Source organism: Chlorocebus sabaeus, chromosome 11 (assembly GCF_047675955.1).
Source record: "Chlorocebus sabaeus isolate Y175 chromosome 11, mChlSab1.0.hap1, whole genome shotgun sequence".
Taxonomy (NCBI): domain Eukaryota; kingdom Metazoa; phylum Chordata; class Mammalia; order Primates; family Cercopithecidae; genus Chlorocebus; species Chlorocebus sabaeus.
In genome coordinates this window covers 129,012,908-129,037,060 of record NC_132914.1, presented here as the reverse complement: position 1 = coordinate 129,037,060, position 24,153 = coordinate 129,012,908, and the positions used below count along the sequence as shown (strand labels likewise).

The 24,153-nt window shown below is 50.9% G+C and overlaps 1 protein-coding gene across 4 annotated transcripts in view; it reads right to left on the bottom strand.

The window, feature by feature from the left end:
* Nucleotides 1-11,697: 11,697 nt before the first annotated feature.
* SFSWAP (splicing factor SWAP) overlaps nt 11,698-24,153 on the bottom strand; it is a 91,920-nt gene continuing 79,464 nt past the window's right edge. For 3 of the 4 annotated variants that reach the window (XM_008005239.3, XM_008005238.3, XM_037987260.2), the window contains 3 exons: nt 14,060-14,233; nt 12,338-12,410; nt 11,698-12,013 (listed from right to left, as the gene is read on the bottom strand). In XM_008005239.3, coding sequence (XP_008003430.2) covers nt 11,948-12,013; nt 12,338-12,410; nt 14,060-14,233 — 313 coding nt within the window. In that variant the 3' untranslated portion in view covers nt 11,698-11,947. The remainder of the gene's footprint in view (nt 12,014-12,337; nt 12,411-14,059; nt 14,234-24,153) is intronic. The other variant, XM_008005242.3, reaches the window with a different exon arrangement.

Here is a 24,153-nt window from a genome sequence, read left to right as displayed (position 1 = left end):
GGCTAGTTTCGTATTTTTAGTAAAGATGGGTTTCTCCATGTTGGTCAGGCTGGTCTTGAACTCCCGACCTCAGGTGATCCACCCACCTTGGCCTCCCAAAGTGCTGGGATTACAGGCGTGAGCCACTGTGCATGGCAAGAAAATGGTATTTATTTGGGAATGGGGAATTGCAGTGGGAATACGTGTGCCATAGTGAACTGTGTGCATTCCTGGGGGTGGGGGCTGGGGGTGAAGGAAGATGAAGCCTTTACAGAATGAATGAGGAAGATGACATAATTGTTTTGAGATAATTCTATTTGGCTGGCTGGGCATGGTGGCTCACACCTGTAATCCCAGCACTTTGGAAGGTCGAGGCAGGCGGATCACCGGAGGTCGGGAGTTTGAGACCAGCCTGACCAACATGGAGAAACCTGTCTCTACTAAAAAATACAAAATTCACCAGGTGTGGTGGTGCATGCCTGTAATCCCAGCTACTTGGAAGGCAGAGGCAGGAGAATCGCTTGAACCTGGGAGGCGGAGGTTTCGATGAGCCGAGATTGCACCATTGCAACTCCAGCCTGGGCGACAAGAGCAAAAATCCATCTCAAAAAAAAAAAAACCAAAAATGTATCTTTGGCTACAAAGATCAATAACAAAGGCAACGCCAGCCCAAGGTTAGACAGGCAGTTGCTGGGTAGAGGTTTTCACAGTAGCTTTTGTGTAGGTTTCAATGGCCTTTGTACAACGTTGTGTTTTTTTGCATTTTTATTTTTTCATTTTTTTTCTTTTCGTTTTTTCATGAGTCCATGAGAGTCTGTTTTTGCAGTCTTTTCTGATCGTTTTTGTTTTCAGGCATTGATGCATGAGAGCCTTTCTCTTCAGGGCCTTCCTCAGGCCTGTTTGTCAGGGTGTTTTGTTTTATTTTTTATTTTTTATTTTTTGAGATGGAGTCTCGCTCTGTCGCCCAGGCTGGAGTGCAGTGGCCGGACCTCAGCTCACTGCAAGCTCTGCCTCCCAGGTTTACGCCATTCTCCTGCCTCAGCCTCCTGAGTAGCTGGGACTACAAGCGCCCGCCACCTCACCCGGCTAGTTTTTTGTATTTTTTTAGTAGAGGCGGGGTTTCACCGTGTTAGCCAGGATGGTCTCGATCTCCTGACCTCGTGATCTTCCCGTCCTCGGCCTCCCAAAGTGCTGGGATTACAGGCTTGAGTCACCGCGCCCGGCCTTTATTTTGTTTTTTTAAAACAGAAGTGATTCTGACAACTTTCATGAAATCAAGATCTGGGCACTAGGTTTGTTCATTGCTGCTTGAGCCTCCATTGGTCAGTGAAAGAAACGTGTGTGTACGAAGCCCTGCACATACACATACACAAATATTTTCCTATGCAACCACCTGTAGCTAGGTTCAGCTGCATGAGTTCACACTGACATCTCCAACCCTCATCCATCGCCACATGCACCACGCCAGCCTCTCCCCTTGCTCATCCGTCACCCTGGGAGTCACTTTGTCCCTCTCTCTTGCTCTCCCTCTTCCCAACCGTGGAGCCCAGGACGCAGCCTCCTCAGTCCCTCTGGGGCCTCCCGCGGCTCTGTGCACTCTCGAGCAGGCCCCTTTGCTGTGGACTTGACTCTCTACTTTCAGCCTCCCCACCCTACTCTCCCCAAAGCACATTCTGAGAGCTCTCTGAAGCACATGCAGGCCTGAGGCTGAGCCCTCTTTTGCGTCCCTTTCTTCCCAGGATACTGCTTGGGGAAAGGACATGCTCGGGACCCATCTGTCAGCTGAATGGAGGTCGGGTGGTGCAGGGCTGGCATCCAGAGGGCACTTCATCTGCATGCATGCTGAGCCCCTGTGGGGTGCCAGGCTCTCTGCTTTCCTGGGAGCTGGGGCCAAACTCCGAAGAAAGCAGAGCTGCCACCCTCCCGAAGCCGGTGGGTCCTGGGTGGTGGTGGCCAAAACGGACACTGGCTACTGCAAGCTTGTTTCTGCTTCTGCACAATTTTTTTTTTTTTTTTTTTTTTTTTTTTTTTTTTGAGATGGAGTCTCACTCTTTGCCAAGGCTGGAGTGCAGGGGGGCAGTCTTGGCTCACCACAACCTCCGCCCACGGGTTCAAGTGATTCTCCTGCCTCAGCCTCCCAAGTAGCTGGGATTACAGCCGCCCACCACTATGCCCAGCTAATTTTTGTATTTTTAGTAGAGGCGGGGTTTCCCTATGTTGGCCAGGTTGGTCTCAAACTCCTGACCTCAGGTGATTCACCTGCCTTGGCCTCCCAAAGTGCTGGGATTACTGGTGTGAGCCACCGCACCCAGCTGCACAAGTTTTCAAGAGCTGGCAGGACCTGCTGTACTCAGAAGGAAACCTGGGTTATTTCCAGGTTAGTAGGGGCATCAGCTGGCCTTGTTTCCATGGTAGTCTAGCAACCCACGGCAGAATCTGTCCAAGGGGAAGACAGAGGTGGCTCAGCTCTGCAGAATTTGAGATCTGAACCAACGAAAAATCGTCGGCAGTGCTTTCTCAAATTCTTTTTCAACATTTGACTTTCATGTTTCCCTCAGCTGCCCCCGCTGAATAGCTAATGACCCTGTAATTAAAGCAACTTTTCACATGGTGAAAAGCCGCCTTCCAGCACCCGTGGCTCGGGCTCAGTCCGGGGCTGGAACCCAGCCCGGCGCAGCAGGTGTGCAATCCCTGACCCTCATGCTTATGGAGTGGGTAGAACGGCTGCCCTCCAGGACCCCGCCCCTGCGCACCTTCTTGCGGGAACACCTTCCTGGGGGCGGACCTGGCCCACGAGGTGCACCAGGGTGCTGGCTGCTTTCAGCCGGGGGATGAGCGGCCGTATTGCGCTCGGCGGAAGCCCAATTCCCTGCGCTCTGGATTCTGAAAGGAGTTGAAGAAAGGCGGAGGCAGCCTGGGCCTCGTGCGGCACCGGCGCTGGGAGGGTCGTCCAGGCGCCACCCCTGCTCTGGGACCCTCTGGAGCGGCCGGGGCCCCAGCCCTCCCTGCCCTGGGGGAACCGCCCGCTGCCTGGCGTGATTCCCGGGGTTGGGGCGGAGAGTTGGCTGCTGCTGCTCACCGGAAAGGAGCCGAACGCAGCGTTTAGTCTCCAGTCAAAACGGAGCAGGGGCGAGACAGCGCGGGGGGCGCAAGCAACCGGGAGGCGCCTGGTTCTCCGGCAGCTCCCTGCCGCTGAGGAAACTGAGGCTGAAGAGGCCGGGGCGGGGCGTCCCCTGCCCGCCCCACACTCCGCCCGCAGCGCCTTCCGCTCCTTCCGTTCCGGGTCCCAGCGGGGCGCGCGTTGCCCTGGAGAGGGTTCTGTCGTCTGTCTGGGTTGAGGAACGTTTCCAAGACGCCAACAGTTCAAAGATCTAATACAAATGTCTCTCTCTCTCTTTTTTTTTTTTTTTTTTGAGACAGGGTTTCACTCTCACCCAGGCTGGCGTGCAGTGGCGATCTCGGCTCACTGCAACCTCCAACTCCCGGGTTCAAGTGATTCTCCTGCCTCCGCCTCCCGGGTTCACGCCATTCTCCTGCCTCAGCCTCCCGAGTAGCTGGGACTACAGGCGCCCACCATCATGCCCGGCTAATTTTTTGTATTTTTAGTAGAGACAGGGTTTCACCATATTGGCCAGGCTGGTCTTGAACTCCTGACCTCAGGTGATCCACCTGCCTCGGCCTCCCAAAGTGCTGGGATTACAGGCGTGAGCCACCATGCCCAGCCACAAAAGTCTCTTTAAAAAGTTTATCCCTGCACTTTGGGAGGCCGAGGCGGGCTGATCACAAGGTCAGGAGATCGAGACCATCCTGGCTAACACGGTGAAACCCCGTCTCTACTAAAAATACAAAAAATTATACGGGTGTGGTGGCGGCGCCTGTGGTCCCAGCTACTCAGGAGACTGAGGCAGGAGAATGGCGGGAACCCGGGAGGCGGAGCTTGCAGTGAGCCGAGATCACACCACTGCGCTCCAGCCTGGGGGACAGAGTGAAGACTCCGCCTCAAAAAAAAAAAAAAAAAAAAAAGTTTATTTAGGTCCGGGCACGGTGGTGCATGCCTGTAATCCCAGCACTTTGGGAAGCCGAGGTGGGCGGATTACTTCAGGTCAGGAGTTCGAGACCAGCTTGGTTAACATGGTGCAACCCCATCTCTATTAAAAGTACAAAAAAAAAAAAAAAAAAAAATTAGCTGGGCGTAGGGCACGCGCCTGTAATCCCAGCTTCTCTGTCCCGAGGCTGAGGCGCGAGGATTGCTGGAACCTGGGAGCCAAAACTGCACCACTGCACTCCAGCCTGGGCAACAGAGTGAGACTCCATCTCAAAAAAAGAAAAAAGAAAAAGTTTATTTAGGTCGTTTGGTGGCTCACGCCTGTAATCCCATCACTTTGGGAGGCCGAGGTGAGTGGATCACTTGAGACCAGGAGTTCGAGACCAGCCTGGCCAACACAGTGAAACCCCCATCTCTACCAAAAAATGCAAAAATTAGTGGGATGTGGTGGTGTGTGCCTGTAGTCCCCAGGAGGCTGAGGCAGGAGAATTGCTCGAACCTGGGAGGTGGAGGTTGCAATGAGCTGAGATCGTGCCATTGCACTCCAGCCTGCGCATCATGAGCAAGAAACTCTGTCTCAAAAAAAAAAAAAAAAAAAAAAAAAGGTTTTCAGTGTATTCACAGAGTTGTGCAACCATCACCAGCCTGTTTTAGAATATTTTTAGCACTTCAAAAATAACCTTACAGCCATCAGCAGTCACTCCTTATTTCTCCCCAATCCCCCCAGCCCTAGGCAACCACTACTGCTTATGGATGTACCTATTCTGGACATTTCACATAAATGGGATCTTAGGTAGATGCCGAGCAGTGGGATTGCCAGGTTGCATGTTCAGCCTTTTGAGGAAGAGCCGGACTGTTTTCCGAAGTGCTGTACCATTTTACATCCCACCTGCAGTGTATGAGCGTTCCAATTTCTCCAACACCCCCTACTCTTGCCAACACCTGTGCCGTCTTCTTCATCCAGCCGTCCTAACGGGTGTGTGGTGGCGCCTCACTGCGATTTGCGTTACCCTTCCCTGACGGCTAATGGTGTTGAGCCTCTTTTCCTGTGCTGATTAGCATCTGTATCTGTTATGTGGAGGAATGTCTATTCAGATCTTTTGACCATTTTTTAATTGGGTTATTTTCTTTTTATTATTGAATTGTAAGAGTTCCTTACATATGCTGGATACAAATCCCTTACCAGACACGCGATTTGCAGTTTTCCTTCCATTCTGTGAGCTTTTCACTTGATGATGTCCTTTGACGCACAAAAGTTGTACGTTTTGATGAAGTCCAGTCTGTCATTTTTTCGCTTGTTGCTTGTGCTTCTGCGGTCCTGTTGAAGACACCACGGCCACCACAGTCGCAAAGGTTTAGCTTCTAATGCTGGTCCGCAGCTTCCACTCTTACCTGTCGGCCTCCTCTGAGCCAGTTTGAGTTCACTTTTGCACGTGGTGTGAGGGAAGGATCCAGCTTCGTTCTTTGCACGTGGACACATGCCTTTCCCAGCAGCGCTTGTTGAAATGAGCACTTTTTTCTCCCGAATTGTCTCGGCTTTCAGTTCTGCCCCATCAGTTAGCTCTGCGTGGTCCGGGTCCCTGCGCCGTCCAGTAAGTTTTCCAGCTCTGAATTGTGAGTCTTCCAACTTTGTTCTTTTCATGAATGTTTTGGCTATTCTGGGTACAAATGCTTTTATTTATTTATTTTTTTGAGACGGAGTCTTACTGTATCACCCAGGCTGGAGTGCAGTGGTGTGATCTCTGCTCACTGCAAGCTCTGCCTCCTGGGTTGAAACGATTCTCCTGCCTCAGCCTCCCGAGTACCTGGGATTACAGGCACGCGCCACCATGCTTAGTTAATTTTTATATTTTTAGTAGAGATGGGGTTTCACCATGTTGGTCATGCTGGTCCCGAACTTCTGACCTCAGGTAGTCCACCTGCCTCAGCCTCCCAAAGTGCTGGGATTACAGGAGTGAGCCACTGCACCTGGCCAGGTTATACATTTTAAATTTTGAAACAAATTTATTTTAAAAAATTTGTGAAAAAGAATATTTTGTGATATGTAAAAATTCTATGAAATTCAGATCTCAGGGTTCACACATAAAATTGTATTGGAACACAGCCACACCTGCTCATTTACATATAGTCTCTGGCTGCTTTTATGCAACATCAGAGTTGAATAACAGAAACTGGATGCTCTGCAAATACTAAGATGTTTGCCATCTGGCTTTTGCTGAACGTTTGCTTATGCTAAAGATGTTTGTGCAGATATGAGAAATGACTTAGGTACAAGGTCTTTAGAGTAGTGTTATTTGTAGCAGCAGGATCAGAAACAACCCAAATGTGTTCCAGAAGAGGACTGGTTAATCAGCAATGAGTCATTTATAAAATGGAATATTATACAGCTATGAAAAGAATGAAGAACTTCCCCAGCCCAGAGGTGCCCAGGGAGACAGGACTCGATACAAGGTTGGAACCTGGATGGGATCCTGGGACAAAACAAGGACATCAGGGAAACAAAGGGAATCTGAAGTATGGACTTTCAATAATAATAATGTATCAATATTGGTTCATTGATTATAACAAATGTAGCATCCTAATGTAAGGTGTTGCCAGGAGCGGTGGCTCACCCCTGTAATCCCAGCACTTTGGGAGGCTGAGGCGGACAGATCACGAGGTCAGGAGATCGAGACCATCCTGGCTAACACGGTGAAATGCCGTCTCTACTAAAAATACAAAAATTAGCCGGGTATGGCGGCATGTGCCTGTAGTCCCAGCTGCTGGGGAAGCTGAGGCAGGAGAATGGCGTGAACCCAGGAGGTGGAGCTTGCAGTGAGCCGAGATCCCGCCAGTGCACTCCAGCCTGGGTGACAGAGCGAGACACCATCTCAAAAAAAAAAAAAAAAAAAAAAAAAGTTTATTATTCTTTGGGAGGCCAAAACGGGCAGATCACTTGAGGTCAGGAATTCGAGACCAGCCTGGCCAACATGGTAAAACCTCGTCTGAACAAAAATATAAAAATTAGCTGGGCGTGGTGACGCATGCCTGTAGTCCCAGCTACTCAGGAGGCTAAGGCAAGAGAATCGCTTGAACCGAGGAGGCAGAGATTGCAGTGAGCCGAGATCGCACCACTGCACTCCAGCCTGGGCGACAGAGTGAGACTCCATCTCAAAAAAAAAAAAAAAAAAAAAAAAAAAAAAAAAAAAAGAAAAAAAGGTTATTATTTAAAAAATAGGGAAGCTCTTTATGTTCGGATAAGGAAATGACTCCAAGACATACAGTAACCGTAAAAGCAAGATGATGCTGGCATAGAACAGAAATGATACACACTTTCTGTGTATAAAGATGTGTATTGGGGCTGGAGGGGGAGAATATATTTACATATTTGCTTGTATTTATACAAAGAAACTTAGAAAAATTCACAAGAAATTCCTATGTAGCCACGTGAGTGAATCATTTATTCAGACAAATAAAACCCCAAATGTTGGCCGTAAGGTGGAAGTTTTCAGCCTTCCTAGAGATGCCTCCTCCTCGAAGGCCTGCCCGGCCTCCTCAGCTCCTCGTTCCCAAGCCCCTTCCCGGCCTCGCCCCGCTCTTGCTCACAACCCCCAGTGCCTGTCTGGCTCCGGGAATCTGGCAGAGCAACCCAGCCCTCTCAGCTTGCATTAGGGCTCAGAGAGCTGAACGATCCAGACACGGGTCACACCCAGGGACACACGGGGCAGGGATCCAAGCTGCACACCAGGACATCAAAGCAAACGACTTCCGACAAAACCCAGCCTTACTAAACTCAGGTGAAGGAGACATTCTTTGGAGAACAATTTTATTAACAGTTTAAGAACCTTAGAAGTGATACAGTAAAACTACTGTAAATCTGTCCTAAAGAAGGAAAGAATATTTTTATTGTTGTTGTTGAGACAGAGTCTTGCTCTGTTGCCCAGGGGTGGAGTGCAGTGGTGCCGTCTCAGCTCACTGCAACCTCTGCCTCCTGTTTCAAGCGATTCTCCTGCCTCAGCCTCCTGAATAGCTGGGATTACAGGCGTGCACCACCATGCCCAGCTAATTTTTGTATTTTTTGGTAGAGACAGGGTTTCACTGTTGCCCAGGCTGGTCTCGAACTCCTGGCCTCAAGTGATCCGCCCACCTTGGCCTTCCAAAGTGCTGGGATTCCAGGCGAGCCACTGTGCCCGGCCCCAGAAGGACTCTTTTTAAAGGGGAAAAACTCTAATTTCACAGCAGCATCCTTGCCGATGGTAAGGCAGGAAGCTGTCTAGATGTCCAAGGCAGGAGAGTTAGGCCTGGGGAGGGTGGGGTTGCATCTCATACGGGTGAGGGGTCCAGCCAAAGTCACCCTTGGAAATTTCTTCAATCACCCATAAAGTAGGACATTTGCGCGGTTTAACATGACAGTCCTTAGCTGTGATAAGACTTTTTTTTTTTGAGACTGGAGTTTCACTCTGTCACCCAGGCTGGAGTGCAATGGCGTGATCTCGGTTCACTGCAACCTCTGCCTCCCGGGTTCAAGCAACTCTCCTGCCTCAGCCTCCTGAGTAGCTGGTACTACAGGTGCCCGCCATCACGCCCGGCTAATTTTCATAATTTTAGTAGAGACAGAATTTCACCATGTTGCAGATTGGTCTTGAACTCCTGGCTTCAAGTGATCCTCCTGCCTTGGCCTCCCAAAGTGCTGGGATTATAGGCGTGAGCCACTGTGTGCCTGGCCCATGGTACGGAATTACTACTGTGTCATACACACAGTAATGTGTCTTGTATACACTATGCAAAGTCTAATTTTACAGGTTTTTTTTTTTTTTGAGACAGGGTCTCACTTTGTTGTCCAGGCTGGAGTGCAGTGGCTCATTCATGGCTCACTGCAGCCTCGACCTCCCAGGCTGACGCTATCTTCCCACCTCAGCCTCCTGAGTACGTGGGACTACGGGCGTCACCACGTCTGGCGAATTTTTGTGTTTTTTGTAGATACGGAGTCTTGCTCTGTTGCCCAGGCTGGTCTTGAACTCCTGGCCTCACGTGATCCTCCTGCCTTGGCCTCCCAAGGTGCTGGGATTGAATCACTTGTGCCTGACCCAGTATTTTGTTTTTAAAGATGGGGTCAGCTGGGCGTGGTGGTGCATACCTGTAGTCTCAGCTACTCGGGGGACTGAGGCAGGAAAACCTCCTGAACCCAGGAGGCAGAGGTTGTAGTGACCTGAGATTCTGCTACTACACTCCAGCCTGGGTGACAGAGGGAGACTCCATCTCAAAAAAAACCAAAAAACAAAAAACAGATGGGGTCTCCCTGTCACCCAAGCGGCAGTACAGTGGCGTGATTGCAGCTCAGTAGTCTCGACCTGCTGGGCTGAAGTGATCCTCCTGCCTCCGTCTCTCAAGTAGCTGGGACCTCAACTGCGTGCGCCACGCCTGGCTCCAGTATTTAGAGTGCACGTGTGCTGTTGAGTTTACCAGGGGGGTCTATGCAGACTGTGACACCATTGCACTCGTTTCCGGGGGACACTCATTTCCGTTGCCATCATGAATGGCCACTCTGGAGACTGGAGTGGTTGGAGGGCTGGGTGGGTGGTCTTCCTTGCTCCAGGCACTGATGCCTGCTCCCATCTACCAGGGAAGTGCCTCAACCCTTCCAGCACCAACGCACCAAACAAAAACATCACTGTATCAGGGCGTGGCAGGCAGGATTCCCCGACGTTCCAGATGCTGGCCAAGCCTGTGTTGCCCTCGCCAATGATCCTACTGCCGCCAGCATAAACGTCGACTTGACAGTGCATGGGTAAAACCACGGTTCTGCTGATGTCTGGTCCCACGTAACGATCTCCCTGCATCAAGATGCCGATTTCTGGCTCATGATCCCCGACCCTTTACAGTGGAAAATGACCCAGCAAAACAAGGAGGGTGTATGTAAAACCTGGAGGTGCAAACCCGAGGCAAAGTACCTCTGCACCCAGAGGGCCCATCTCAGGAGCAGCGCCCAGAAGCCATGGCAAACACAAACAGCCACGCCTGAATATGCCTGGTTGCGTCTGATCGAGGAAGCTAAGCAGGGTTGGGCCTGTTAGTACTTGGATGGGAGACCAAGTGGGAATACCAGGTGCTGGAGGCTTTTGGCAACAAAACAAAACAAAAGAAAAAAAACCCACCACATACAAAAATTTTTCCATGTAAAAAAACCTTAAAAAAGGTCAAAACAGCAATGACAAATTGGGGCAAACATTTGCAAAATAAATAATACCAGAAGGCTAAGTCCCTTAATATGTAGAGAGTGGTTATGACTGAAAAAGAACTCCATAGCAACACACAGGCATGGATGCGGTTGAGTTCATAAAGCAACATAAACGCATTTTTAAACAGAAGAGAAACTGCGCCATTTGACTCATCACTAGAGAAATGCAAGTAAAATCAAGCCCTTTCCATCTTTCTGATTTAGCAAAGATGATAAAAATGTTTGCAGACGCTGCACCAGGAGGATGTGGGTAACATCTGCCTGAGGTCGGTCACCCCCCCCCGGCAGCAAAGGCCACTGCGACCCCGAGCAGCCACTGGGGAGCCCGAACTGAACCGCAGTGCGCTGCAGCGGGAGGAAGCCAGCGTCTTCCCAGAGACGGCTTCATGTCCAGGTGCAGAGGGGCCGATGAGCGTCTGTGGGATGGACGGCCACTGCAAGCCGTGGGCGGGGGCGGGGGGGCCTGAGGGACGTCATCTCAGAAACCAACACATCAGGAGATGCCTAGAGTGCTACATAAAGTCAGCACCGCTTGTGAGAGGAACCAGGTATATGGTACCGTGGGGGTGGGGGTGGCAGAGGAGCCTGGCTGTGCAGGATGCAGGCCACACGGCTTTGCTCTCTGCCTCGTCCAGGGCCTGTGGCATTTCTGAGTCATTGTGGGCAGCTGTGGGGCCTGTGCCTATGTGTGCCTGGCCCCACCCACCCACCTGCTCCAGTTTGCCCGCCTGCCTCACCTCACCCACACTGGCCTCTGCGGCAGGCAGTGTCTGGACCCCAAGTGCCATAAGGAGGAAAAAGTAATTCCCTTTCTGGGTTTTGGTAAATTGGCAGAATTGAAAATGGAACGATCTCAGCACAGCAGGGGTTTAAGTGAACGCCAGGGAGTTTCCTTCCTGTGGGGACCAAACTGTCACTGTGACCTGACTGCAGCAGACAAGCAGCAAATCCTCATTTCTGGCGTAAGGACCTTATGAGCCCCAACTCCAGGTGGCCGGACCCTCAGCTACACACAAATTGTGTTTCCACTGGGGCGGCCAAAGGCTGCAGTGGAGTCCTGGGCATCCGCACGTCAGGAAAGGCACCAGGAGCAAGCAGCCAGTGCTTACGGCAACACACGGTGCTCGGCGCGGGGCCGCGGGGCCGGGCTGCTCCCCTGCTGTGTGCCACTGCTGCAGGGAAGGCCTGTCCAGCAGCTGCAGCATGGGTGCCGGCAGGGACACACGCCCACAGGGAGCTGACGGCCTGGGAAGGGGCGTGCGGTGATCGCAGGAGGCATGGGATGGGGAAGGGGAGTCCAGCGGCTACTGTCAGAGGGCTGGGGGCCCAGGACAGGGAGGCCCAGCGCTGCCCATCTGTCCCCGCCACACCTCCATGACCACACGTATAATAGATGACGAACAGTCAAACAGACCCAGAAGCCAACCAAGGAGAAAAGGAAGAAAGCACGCCAGGGTCTAGCTAGAAAAGGTGTTTCCTCCCATTTTATTTCATAATACATTTTCACAGAAACATGATATATTTACAAATATACAGGTAAGAGACTGCTGGTCAGAAATCTTAAAACTGAAAATGTCATCAAAAATTAATTTACAAAAGCCACCGAGGGTCCACGGAGGCGGCCAGGTGGATGGTGTGGCCAGCGTCTGCGTGAGCCTGCCCAGAAGCCCACATGGCCTCCCAGCTCTGCCTCCGCTGGCCCCGTCTCAGGAGGCGCTGGTTTGCAGGTTTTTGGAAGCTGCAAGCATCGCTCTGACTTTGGCCATGAGATCCTGTGCAGGGCGAGACACAGAGGAGAACCTGTGAAGACCTGGCCAGACAATCCATGCGGTGAAGAAATTCATCAACGAGCTGGTGGTCAAGACCAAAGACAGTGCTTCTAGCACCGTGGGGGTGGCGGAGGAGCCTGGCTGTGCATGGTGCGGGCCACACGGCTTTGCCCTCGGCCTCACCCAGGGCCTGTGGCATTTTGCCTGAGATCCCTGTCCCGTGCCGGTGTCGATGACGGGAGGGACAGGGAATGAAAATTAGCAAAAGGAAACCCACGAGGCCCCTTGATGAAAGGCTGGGAGTGGGAGGGGGGCACGCCCACTGACCTGAGTGATTTTGCTCTGCACGGAAGAAACGATTGCTGAAGAGATCTGGGCTTCTTTTTCCTGAGAGACTCCCCTGATGCAGAGAGACAGAGAGAGAGCGAGCAGAGCTTACCACCGTGTGAAGACGCTGAGCCAAGGCCAGCGAACAGCATCTCCACCTCCGAACCCCAGCTCGAGGACTGAGAAGAGCCCACTGCACCTGCTTCCAGTATCCTTTTTTTTTTTTTTTTTTTTTCCCAGACAAGAGTTTCACTCTGTCGCCCAGGCTGGAGTGCAATGGCACGTTCTCAGCTCACTGCACCTCTGCCTCCAGGATTCAAGTGATTTTCCTGCCTCAGCCTCCTGAGTAGCTGGGAATACAGGTATGTGCCACCATGCCCGGCTAATTTTTGTATTTTTAGTAGAGACAGGGTTTCACCATATTGGCCAGGCTGGTCTCCAGCTCCTGACCTCAGGTGATCCACCCACCTCGGCCTCCCAAAGTGCTGGGATTATAGGCGTGAGCATATCCTTCAATAAAAATAAGCATCATAAACATGCTGTGCTACACGCATCTGAAATGTGTACAAACTGCAATCTACCTAAAAAAATTTTCATAGAAAATTACCTTAAACACAAAGGAAAAAAGAAACAAAGAAAGGAAAGATGCAGCAGAACAGTGGAGCCCTCCCAGAACCACGGCCTTGAGTGGGTGCCCTCGGCCTGTGCACGAGGCGTCTGTGTGGGGGAGTCAGCACCCCTGCCCCTCAGCGATGCTCAGCCTCCCGCACTGATGTGCATTTGGCCATTATTACATTTTCAGAGACAGGGTGTCTCCTATCACCCAGGCTGACGTGCAGTGGCGCCGTCACGGCTCACTGCAGCCTCCACCTCCTGGGCTCAAGCAATCCTCTCGCCTTAGCCTCCTGAGTAGCTGGGATTACAGATGCATGCCACCTATTTTTAGTAGAGACAAGGTCCTGCCATGTTGTCCACACTGGTCTCAAATTCCCACCCTGGCCTCCCAAAGTGCTGGAATCACAGGTGTGAGCCACGGTGCCCGGCCCGATTGACATTTTAGCTCTAAAGTTGCCACCTCTTAGAAATTCGGATCCATCTCAAATGAGCTGAGGCCTCTGCCACCTGAATGGAACAGTCGCGTGTCCCATGATTCACATTTACAGAAGCAATCAGTTTAAAGGGAGCGGCTGCTCCCAGATGCCGCCCTCTGGTCCCTCCAGGGTGTGGGTGCCTGGGCAGTGGAGGGTGTCTGACTTGAAGTCATGATCACCTAGCCCGGGACTGGGATGCCACATCTGTGCTGCTGCCCAGGTGTAATGCCCGGCAACAGGTTGGCATCATCTGGCCCCAGCCGTTGCAGCCTGGGGACCTGCTCCAGCCACGGCAGCCTGGGGAGCTGCTGACAGTTCCAGGTCTACTGGTCACTGCAGAGCCCAGTGTGCCTGGTGAGCATCAGGCACGTGTGTGACACCCGGGCTGCTTGAAGTGGACTGCTCCACTCCTGGGCTCTGCAGGAGGGTCTCCCCAGTACAGGACCTACTCTGAGCGCTCATGGATTGAGAAGCCACCTCCGGGGGACTTCCTTGCTACCGGGGGTGTGGTTTGGCTTTGTGGCTGGTGCCCCCCAGGACACAGGCAGGGACTCAGGGAGGGAGGGAGGGAGAGTCCTGCTGGCCACCCCTTGCCCTTCCCCAAAGAGAGCCGCTGGAGGACAAGGGTTACCTGGAGCGTTCCTGGCTGGAGCCCCGACTCTCCACAGGGGAGACGCTGGCCGAGTGGGCCGAGGGGGCCGCGGGCCGGGGAGCTGCCTGCTTGCTGGGTGACACCGACTGAGACCTGGCCTTGGACTTGGTCCGCGACCGGGACCGCCTCTTCTTCTTCTTCTCGTGGGGACTTCTGAAAGGCAAGTGTTTCTGTGAGAGATGTACCTTTGGTTTAAAGGCAGAGCACAAAGGGAGAAGCTCGGACCTGAGCCAGTTTTTGGGTAAGAGTTCGTCACGGCACAATTCAGGGATGGAACCATTCCAAACACATGAATTTTTCTTAAAGCAACTTATTTCACTGAACTGATAACTGACAACGCGGCAAATCGATCCATGGGTTTAACAAAAGCCACCTAGCACACTGAAGACGGTATGGTCTCCCTGGAAGCAGCTTCATCCCAGTTTAGGACCTCAAGTAAAATACTTGTGGTATTTAAGATGCAACCAGCATTTTATTCACATGCAAAATACGTAAGATAAGCAACCACAGGCAGTTCATAGCACTTTGTCACTTATGTTTCATCAATAAAAATTTCCAAAATGATACAGGAAATTATTAAAGTATCAATACATCGAAGTTTAGCATTCCTTTTTTAAAAAAAGCAGACAGGGTTTCGCGCTGCTATCCAGGCTGGAGAGAGTGGTGCCATCACAGCTCACTGCAGCCTTCACCTCCTGACCTCAAGCAACCTCCTGCCTCAGCCTCTCAGACAGTTGAGACTAGGGGCGCAGCTTCTGGTACTGCTGCTTCCTTTTTCTGAAGAGATGGGGTCTCACTCTGTTGTCCAGGCCGGAGTGGTTTCTGACCTGCCAGTTGCCCGCCGCTTGGTGATGCTGCTTAGTCTCTGGGCAGTGGAGCCTGCTCTGTGGGCAGCAGCTCAGCTCTGACTGTGTCGTTCCCTGTCCTCTTGCTTCCCAGAGTCCACATCACCAAACTGACAATCCCGTACCAGAAATGCTTTCCAGACATTGCGGCTTGCATCTGCCCTTAGACCATCCTTCTCTCCTGCCTGTAGAGGCCGACCCTTTGGCTTCCGCCTGGTCTAGCTCCATTCCACACCTGAGCCACGTGGCCCTCTTGGCCACTCCTCTACAAACACTTAAGAGAGTGAACACGTACTTGGTAAAGGCAGACAGGCCTGAGCCCTTCCCATGAGGCCCTCCAAGCCCTGAGGTGCCCTACCTGGCATCTTCTTTCAGAATTCATCTGTCACAGACGCTGCAGCCTGCGCTTCTGGCCCTGAGTGCAGAGTTTCTTGACATGGGTCATTTGCATCACTGACTTCCTTCCTTCCTCCCCTCCTCCCTCCCTCCTGTCCTGCTTGCTGGGGCCTGGACAGGATTTCCTTCCTTCCTTCCCTCCTCCCTCCCTCCTGTCCTGCTTGCTGGGGCCTGGACAGGATTTCCTTCCTTCCTTCCCCTCCTCCCTCCCTCCTGTCCTGCTTGCTGGGGCCTGGACAGGATTTCCTTCCTTCCTTCCCTCCTCCCTCCCTCCTGTCCTGCTTGCTGGGGCCTGGACAGGACAGATCCTAGGAGTAGGGCTGCGGGGTCCTCTGCTGCAGAAGCTGCCAGAGGCCTCCCTGGCTCAGCCTCACCCTCACTATCCAGGTGGACCCAAACTGCTTAATCTGCCAACCTCAAGGGGCAACCGTGGTTCTCTGCTGGTGTCTGACCCTCCTGGGGTTGCTATCTGCACAGCTTGCAAGCGTCTGGCCTCCCTTATGATTCTGCGTGCCACGAAGCCCCTTCCCAGCCTGGCCTCTTCTGTCTTCCAGGGAGACCCCCAGGGCCTGTGCACAGGTCCAGATACCCCAAGCCCTGCCCCTCATCAGGGTCTCCCGACTTCATGCATTTCTTTTGTGCCAACCCCCAAGATCTGGAACATTCTTGCTTAATGGCTGGGGCTGTGCTCACAGTCTGGGGTGCAGACCCCATCAAGGGGCCATGCCCTCTATCCATCTCTCAGACCCCACTAGTGCATGGCCCTGCAGAGCTTAGACAGAGCTGTGGGAGCCAGGGGCCACAGCATGCCCTGGTAGGGACAGCCCCAATATGCAGAGGGGGACTGAGCGTTTCTGTCCGGGCTCCCTTGTGTGGTTCTGGGCATGAGCAGACTGTGTTGGTGCCAGTGAAGTGACCTAAAGCAGCAGCGCCAGGCCTGGGCACTCCCACCCAGCTCCATTCAAACAAGGCAGGACCTGCCAGAGGCGGTGCTGGCTGGCAGCTTAAATCCAGTTGCTGGAGGGGCTGTCCCTGGAGAGCTGGGCCCGGACAGATGACCTGGCATCTTCTGGAAGCCTGCCTGACGTGCCCAGTGAGGACAAAATGTTGTAAATGGAGATGCTGCTCTTACTGTTCAATATGCCTATGTGGGATCTGTACACAAGAGTCATTTTTCTAAGTTGCAAAATGTTTTGTGAAATTTTTGTCTATGAATACATGCCAGGATTTCAAAGGAAGCAGCAAATAAATAAAATATATACCAGCATGTGACATGTGTCCGAAATGACTTACTCTCAAAATCCAGCTGAGTTTATGTGGCTGCATAATGAACAAAAGGCAGGTTACTAATCCTTAACTGTAAACTGGCTCAATTCTGCTACAATCTGATCTAAGCCCTTGCTGAAGGAATGGAGTAACTCATTCATTTTTTTAAAGCACTGAGGTACCATTGGGTGAAACGATGTCCTCGGTGCTGGCAAGTGCGCACACCCTGACACCTGGGCCCTATCCATGCAGGGGTGTCCCTTCCTTCCAGAAAGTTCCTCAATGCCACTTCAAGTTCGTCTATACCCCTTCTCCACCCTGAGCGTTCCCCACTGCTCTGATTTCTAGGGCACAGCTTAAAGCTCTATGGAAATGAACCCCACACTATGCCTGTATTTGTTTGTTGGTTTGGCTTCTTGGTTTTCTGCTGTTTCTCAGACAGTTTCCCTGTTGCTCAAGCTGGAGTGCATGGGCACAATCCCTGCTCACTGTAGCCTTGACCTCCCAGGCTCCAGTGATCCTCTTGCCTCAGCCTCCCAAGTAGCTGCGGCGACAGGCAGACGCCACCACAAACGTTTTTTTTTAAGTAGAGATGGGGGTCTCTACTTAAAAAAAAAAAAAAAAAAAGCCTGGAAATCCTGGGCTCAAGCAATCCTCCTGCCTTGGCCTCCCAAAGTGCTGGGATTACAGGTGTGAACCACCACACCTGGCCTGTGTCTGGCTTCTTTTGCTTAGCAAAGCATGTCTGAGAGTCCTCCATGAAGCAGGGAGATCCTCAATGTGTTTCTTTCACCTATGAATAGTATTACATGACAGGACGCTACCATCATCTGTTGATTAATTCTCCTGTTGATAGAGATTTGGTTGTTTCCAGTTTTCGGCAATTATCAATCAAAGTGTTTTTGGTCCAATGTTGACCTACGGTGGAGGTCACAGCGAGGAACAGGACAGCTGGGTGAGGGAGTACGTGTGTACTTAACTTTACAAGAAACTGCAAATATTTCCCCACCCAGTGTCTGAGAGTGCAGCCGCTGGGCCTGTGCCCGCTCTCCCCAGAGCCCATCCTGGTTTTCTGGGACGGGCGATTCCCGTCCAGTCCTGTCTCACTGGCTTCATCAGCACGGCCCTGACTGGTGACTCATGCCGTTCCACATCTTTCCATGTGCTACTGGCTATTTCAGTAGATCCTTTTGTGAAGTCGGCTGGCGTCATCTGCCCCCTTCTTAATTGGGTCCTTTGTCTCTTTGGTACTGACACAGGCTTTTGTCAAGAGATACACACCGCAAAACCTGCGGCCTGCCTATGCATCTTCTTAACTGTGCCTTTTGAGATACGTTTTTACACTTTAATGAAGTCTAATTGATTTTTTCCTCTTATCAAGAGGGTTTTCCACATCTTAAGGAATCTCTGCCACCCTCAAATTCATGAACATACTCTGTGTTTTCTTCAAAAAGCGTAATAGTCTGATCCGACCTGAATTAAAATTTGCAGATGATGCGCTGCACCTTTTCCCATTCCAGTATCTAGCTGTCCATGCGAGTTTTGTCGGAAAGACTCTCCCGGCTGGGTGCTGTGGCTCACGCCTGCAGTCACAGTATTCTGGGAGGCCAAGGTAGGAGGACTGCTTGAGCCGAGGGGTTCAACATCAGCCTGGGCAACATAGCGAGACCCCGTCTCTAAAATAATTAAAAAAAAAATTAGCCAGGCATGGTGGCGTGTGCCTGTGGTCCCAGCAGAGGCAGAAGGATTCCTTGAGCCCAGGAGGCTGCAGTCAGCCGAGCTGAGCCGAGATCCCACCACTGCTGCACTCCAGCTTGGGCAACCGAGTGAGACCCTGTCTCTTTAAAAAAAAAAAAAAAAAAGACTTTCCTTTCTTTTTTCCATCACTGAATCACTGTGGCTGTGGCCTCAGCCCCCTGCCCTTTGGGTGATGAAGTTTTTCTGCACTTTCTATTCCATCCCACTGTTCTGCTGTATCCTCATGCTGAGGCCACACTGCCTTGGTTACTGCAGCCTTCTGGTAAGTCTTGAAATCTTGCTCTTTGTCAAGGAGGCTGTTTTGGCTCTCCCAGGTCATCTGCATTTCCACACAAGCTTCGGAGTTTGTGCCAATTTCTAGACAAGCCATGGGAGCTCTGAGTGGGACTGCACTGCATCTCTGCACCAACTTGTGGAGAACAGGCACCTCAGTAATACTTAGTTGGCTAATATTTTATGAAGTATTTTTGCATCTATGTTCTTGAGAGTCCTGGTCTGGAAACATATACGTGTGTGCGTACACACAGCAGTGGTCTGTGAACACACACACGCGCACACACACAGCACTGGTCTGTGAACACACATGTGCACACAGCACCGGTCTGTGGACATGCATGCATGGGCACCAGTACTGATCTGTGAACACACGTGTACACACAGCACTGGTATGTGAACACACACGTGCACACACAACACTGGTCTATGAACACACATGTGCACACACACAGTACCGATCTGTGAACACACGTGCACACACAGCACTGGTCTATGAACACACATGTGCACACACACAGTACCGATCTGTGAACACACGTGCACACGCAGCACCGGTCTGTGAACACACACGTGCACACACACAGTACAATCTGTGAATACACATGCACACACAGAGCACTGGTCTGTAAACACACATGCATGCGCACCAGTACTGATGTGTGAATACACACGTGCACACAGCACTGGTCTGTGAACACACACGCGCGCACACACAACACTGGTCTGTGAACACAGATGTGCGCAGACAGTACTGGTCGTGAACAGATGCACACCTTTCCCCAAACACAGAATCTTTATCTGTCTTAGGTATGAGAGATGATGGACTCAAGATGAGATGGGAAGCGTTCCCTCATCTATTTTTTTAAATAGAGTACCCCTTCTTTCTTTTTTTTTGTTTTCTGAGACAGAGTCTTGCACTGTCACCTGGGCTGGAGTGCAATCTCGGCTCACTGCAACCTCCACCTCCCAAGTTCAAGTGATTCTCCTGCCTCAGCCTCCTGAGTAGCTAGGATTACAGACGCACGCTACCACACCCAGCTAATTTTTTGTACTTTTAGTAGAGATGAAGTTTCACTATGTTGGCCAGACTGGTCTCAAACTCCTGACTTTGTGATCCGCCCGCCTCAGCCTCCGCAGTGCTGGGATTACAGGCATGAAGCACCACGCCCGGCCCCTCCTTTCTTGAATGTTAGAATTCACTGGTGAAGCCATCATCTGGGCCTGGAGTTTGGTGGAAAAGTTTTTTTTTTTTTGAGGTAAGAGTCTCACTTTGTCATCCAGGCTGGAGTGCAGTGGCACCATATTAGCTACTGCAGCCTCCGCCTCCCAGGTTCAAGCAATTCTCCTGCCTCAGCCTCCCAAGTAGCTGGGATTACAGGTATGTGCCACCACACCTGGCTAATTTTTATATTTTTAGTAGAGACGGGGTTTTGCCATGTTGGCCAGGCTGGTCAAAGTGCACTCGGCCTCCCAAAGTGCTGGGATTACAGGTGTGAGCCACCGCGCCAGGCCAGGTCTTGCTCTGTAATCCACTCTACAATCACTGCCTTTTAACTAGTCTTTAGTCTTCTTACATTTAATGTAATTATTTTACAATGGTTTTAAACCTACAATCTTGTTTTTTATTTATCCCATTTGTTCTTTCCCCCACCTGCCCTTTTCTGCTGTTTCATGAATTTAAGAAAGTATCTAGAATCCTACTTTATATCTTCTATTGGCTTTTTAGCTACATTTTTGTTTTTAGTGGTTGCTCTAGGGAATTAAGTTAGGCATCCTTCAGTTAGCAAAGTCTACCTTGAATTAACATTTCATGGATAAAGAAAGATCTTTACTGCAGCAGTAAACTCCCATTCACTCAACAAATAGCTGTCCCATGTGCCTTGTGCAATGTTAAGTACTAGAAACTCAATGGAGAAAACCTGTAACTAATCATTCATTGTATTTGCTACAATAAGATAACTGGGACATCTTGTTGAAGTGTGCTACTGTAAGATTTGGTCAATATTCTTGTGGAAAGCCCTGGGTGTGAACTCCTAGGCTCAAGCGATCTACTCAGCCCTTCAAGTAGCTGCGGCTGTAGGTGCCCGCCATTGTGCCTGGCTGAAAAACACTTCTATGACGTACTCAAAGTAACTTTCATGAATGTTGTTTTATATATATCCACACAGTACCAAATTTTACTCCTAAAAATTCCTCAATACGTCCACATCTGGTTTTCCAAATATTCACTAAAAGGAACCAGAGGTCCTTGAAGAAATGGCAGATTTCAGGGCTGGAACAGGGAAAATGCCCAGTAAACCTGGAATATCCTGTACCAAAAGCAAGAACACAAAGAACTATGGGAGGTGTCAAAAGAACAGAACTGACTTGAAAGGGCTGCCACTGGCCAAATTGGAGACAATAATAGCAATGGGATTATCACACAACAAATCAAAAATCAAAACTAAAAATGCTCCTGAGTCCATGGTGAGATTTAAACAAAAGGGCAGGGTCTTCAGCTAATAAACACAGAAGGAAGAATAGAAGGAGAAAGTCACTATTTGGCAGTCAGCAGTGTAAGAGTTGATTCAGGCAGGGGCCACCCTGGCTGACGTGTGCTGAGACAAACGAGGAGAGAGCTGCTGGGAGCAGCAGAGCCGTGCTGCTTCACAGTGTCACCTCCTGGATTCCTCGCTGGTGGGGAGACGAAGGGGCAGATGCAGCCTTAATCAAGTGATCAAACTCAGCATCATGAATGATGGGACGAGTGGACACTCCTGTGTCTCCTGATCGGTGGTGCAATGGGAAACTACGCAACGTCGCCTACGCAGCCAAAACATTCGCCCTGAACCCAGCCACGAGGCACAGCAAGACGAAGCCCGATTGTGGGAACATCTACAGTAGAGCTGGCCTGGAATTTTCAGGAATGTGAAGGTCATGAAATACACACACAAACAAAGGAGGGAGGGATGGGAGTGGATGGGATGGGCGCGATGGGAAGGGGTGAGAGAGAGAAAGCAAATGTGGCAAAATGTCAGCTCTTGTGGAACTGAGCTACAGATTTTATGCATATGGGTGTTTATTGTACAACTGTTTTTGAAAGAGAGGGTTTCACTCTGTTGGCCAGGTAGGGGGTGCAGTGGCTATTCACAGGCACGATCACAGTGCATACTACAGCCTCCAACTCCTGAGCTCAAGTGATCCTCCTATCTTGGCCTTGAAGTGCTGGGATTATAGGTGTGAGCTACTGAGCCCAGCCCCACTGCACTATTTTAAACACTTTCCTGTAAGTTAAAAACATTTTCAAATAAGTCAGTGAAAGAATCAGGCTATCATCAGTTTACAGAAACGATCCATCAGGGCCGGGCACAGTGGTTTAATGCCAGCACTTTGGGAGGCTGAGGTAGGCAGATGTTTGAGCTCAGGATTTTGAGACCATCCTGGGCAACACGGCAAAACCTTATCTCTACTAAAAAAACAAAAAATTAGCTGGGCATGGTTCCATGTGCCTGTAGTCCCAGCAACAGAGGAGGCTGAGGTGGGAGGATCAGTTGAACCCAGGAGGTTGAGGCCGCAGTGAGCTGAGATCGTGCCACTGCACTCTAGCCTGGGCAATCTCCAGCCTGGGCAATGGGAGTGAGACCCTACCTCAAATAAAAAGAAAAAAATTCAAATCTGGGTAGTGGGCATGTCCCCGGGTCTGGTCTGGTGCTGTCCCAGCATTAAAGTGACAGCAACTCGGTAGCTGATTACGTGCACTGCACTCCGGCAAGGAAGTGGATGCCCACTCTGAGACGGGGACACAGCCTGGCTGTAGGATTAATATGATTGCTAATAAAACATATTCTGTACCAGGCACGGTGGCTCATGCCTGCAATCCCAACACTTCTGAAGGTTGAGGCAGGTTGATCACTTGCGGCCAGGAGCTTGAGAGCAGCCAGCCAGGCACAGTGGTGAGAGCCTGTGGTCCCAGCAACTCAGGAGGCTGAGGTGGGAGGATGGCTTGAGCCCAGGAAGCAGAAGCAGAAGCTGTGATTACACCACTGCACTCCAGCCTGGAAAACAGAGTGAAACCCTGTCTCAAAAAAAAAAAAACCACCCCCCAAAGAAAACAAAACCAAATCCATATTCTGGATTTATAGACTAACTGGGGGCTTATAATTACAACTACAAAACTGACCAGTAATTACCCACATATTCACCTCTATTGAGTTCCTAGTGAATCACAGTTTAACACTCCACAGAGTTAGGTTTGCAGGTTTAATTCCGTCTAACCAGGCAGGGCAGCTCAGGGCTCAGCTCTGCACTGAGTCTAACGCTTCGCTTCTGTTGTGTGACCTGTTAGCGCTCAGTGAGAATGTGAGCCGCTCACGCGAGTCTGGCGTCTGAGTGTGCTGGCTGGCCATCAGGACGCTGCTACTTACAGATACGATCACTACTTGCTCCCACAAGATCTCTCTTAAAGCAAAGGTTAATGTGCCTCTTCTGTTGCGACAGAAGGAATTAATTTCTAACCATGCCCTTCACATATACCAAAGGTGATGGTGAATTTCTGATGTGAAATTACTTGTTTAAGGGATGGATTCTAACATTTTAATTTTCATCAGATTGTATGAGAGTAGACATGAATGCTCAGTGTAGGATTACTAAGGAACAAAATGTAATTTATAAACAGAGCCAGTTGTACATGAAACATTTGCTAGTATCTATCTGCTTTATCGTTCTTTTGCTAATTTTTCTGTTTTAAGAAAAAATCATATCTTGTCAACGGAGGGAACTGTGGTACTTGGCCAACTGCAGCAGTGTCTTCTTGCCCAGGGTGCTGTGGGGAGGACCTGCTGCGGCTCTCTGCCTAGGGTGTGCCTTGTGGCTGTGCAGTGTGGGTGATGGCTGGGGCCATCTGTCCCAGGAGCAGGAGGGTCCCAGTGTGTGGGTGATCCTGGCAATGTAAGGCTCGTCCTCTGGAAGGCTCTGGCACCCTGAGTGTCTTGACCCCCATGCACTTAGCAGAACCGTGTTAAGAAACTCAAGGCTATGATGTGCAACGCTCCATCCTTCTCTGTGTGGCTCCAGACGCAGACACGGTCCACCCACACAGCCAGGAGGCTGCATGAACTCCATGTGGGGACACAAAACAAGCTCCTTGTGCTTGGAAAGAGTGGAAATGCAGGGTTGGCCCATGCAAGGCACTGGGTGGTGACATCAGTGGGTGAGAACCAGAGGAGGCGCTCGTGAGATGGCACCCTCACGGTCGAGAGGGTAGTGCTCACTGGCGGCACCAATGGAGGTGGCCGTCCACAGCTACTGGAAGCCGGGGCGAGAGGACAGATGGTGGATGTATTTCCTGAAGTGAAAGGTGGAACCTCTACTGAGTGCCAGGCACTGAGTGAGAGGTGAGCCCGTGGCACCCTGGGCTGTCAGAGGCCCTGCCAGGTACCACGGCTGGGGCTTCTGCTTGATAAACACGAACGCCAACCTCCCTCCATCTCCTGCTCCAACCAAGACAGGTTCTCCTTAGTGGTCAAGAGGTAAGGGATGGATGCTCCTTGCCCT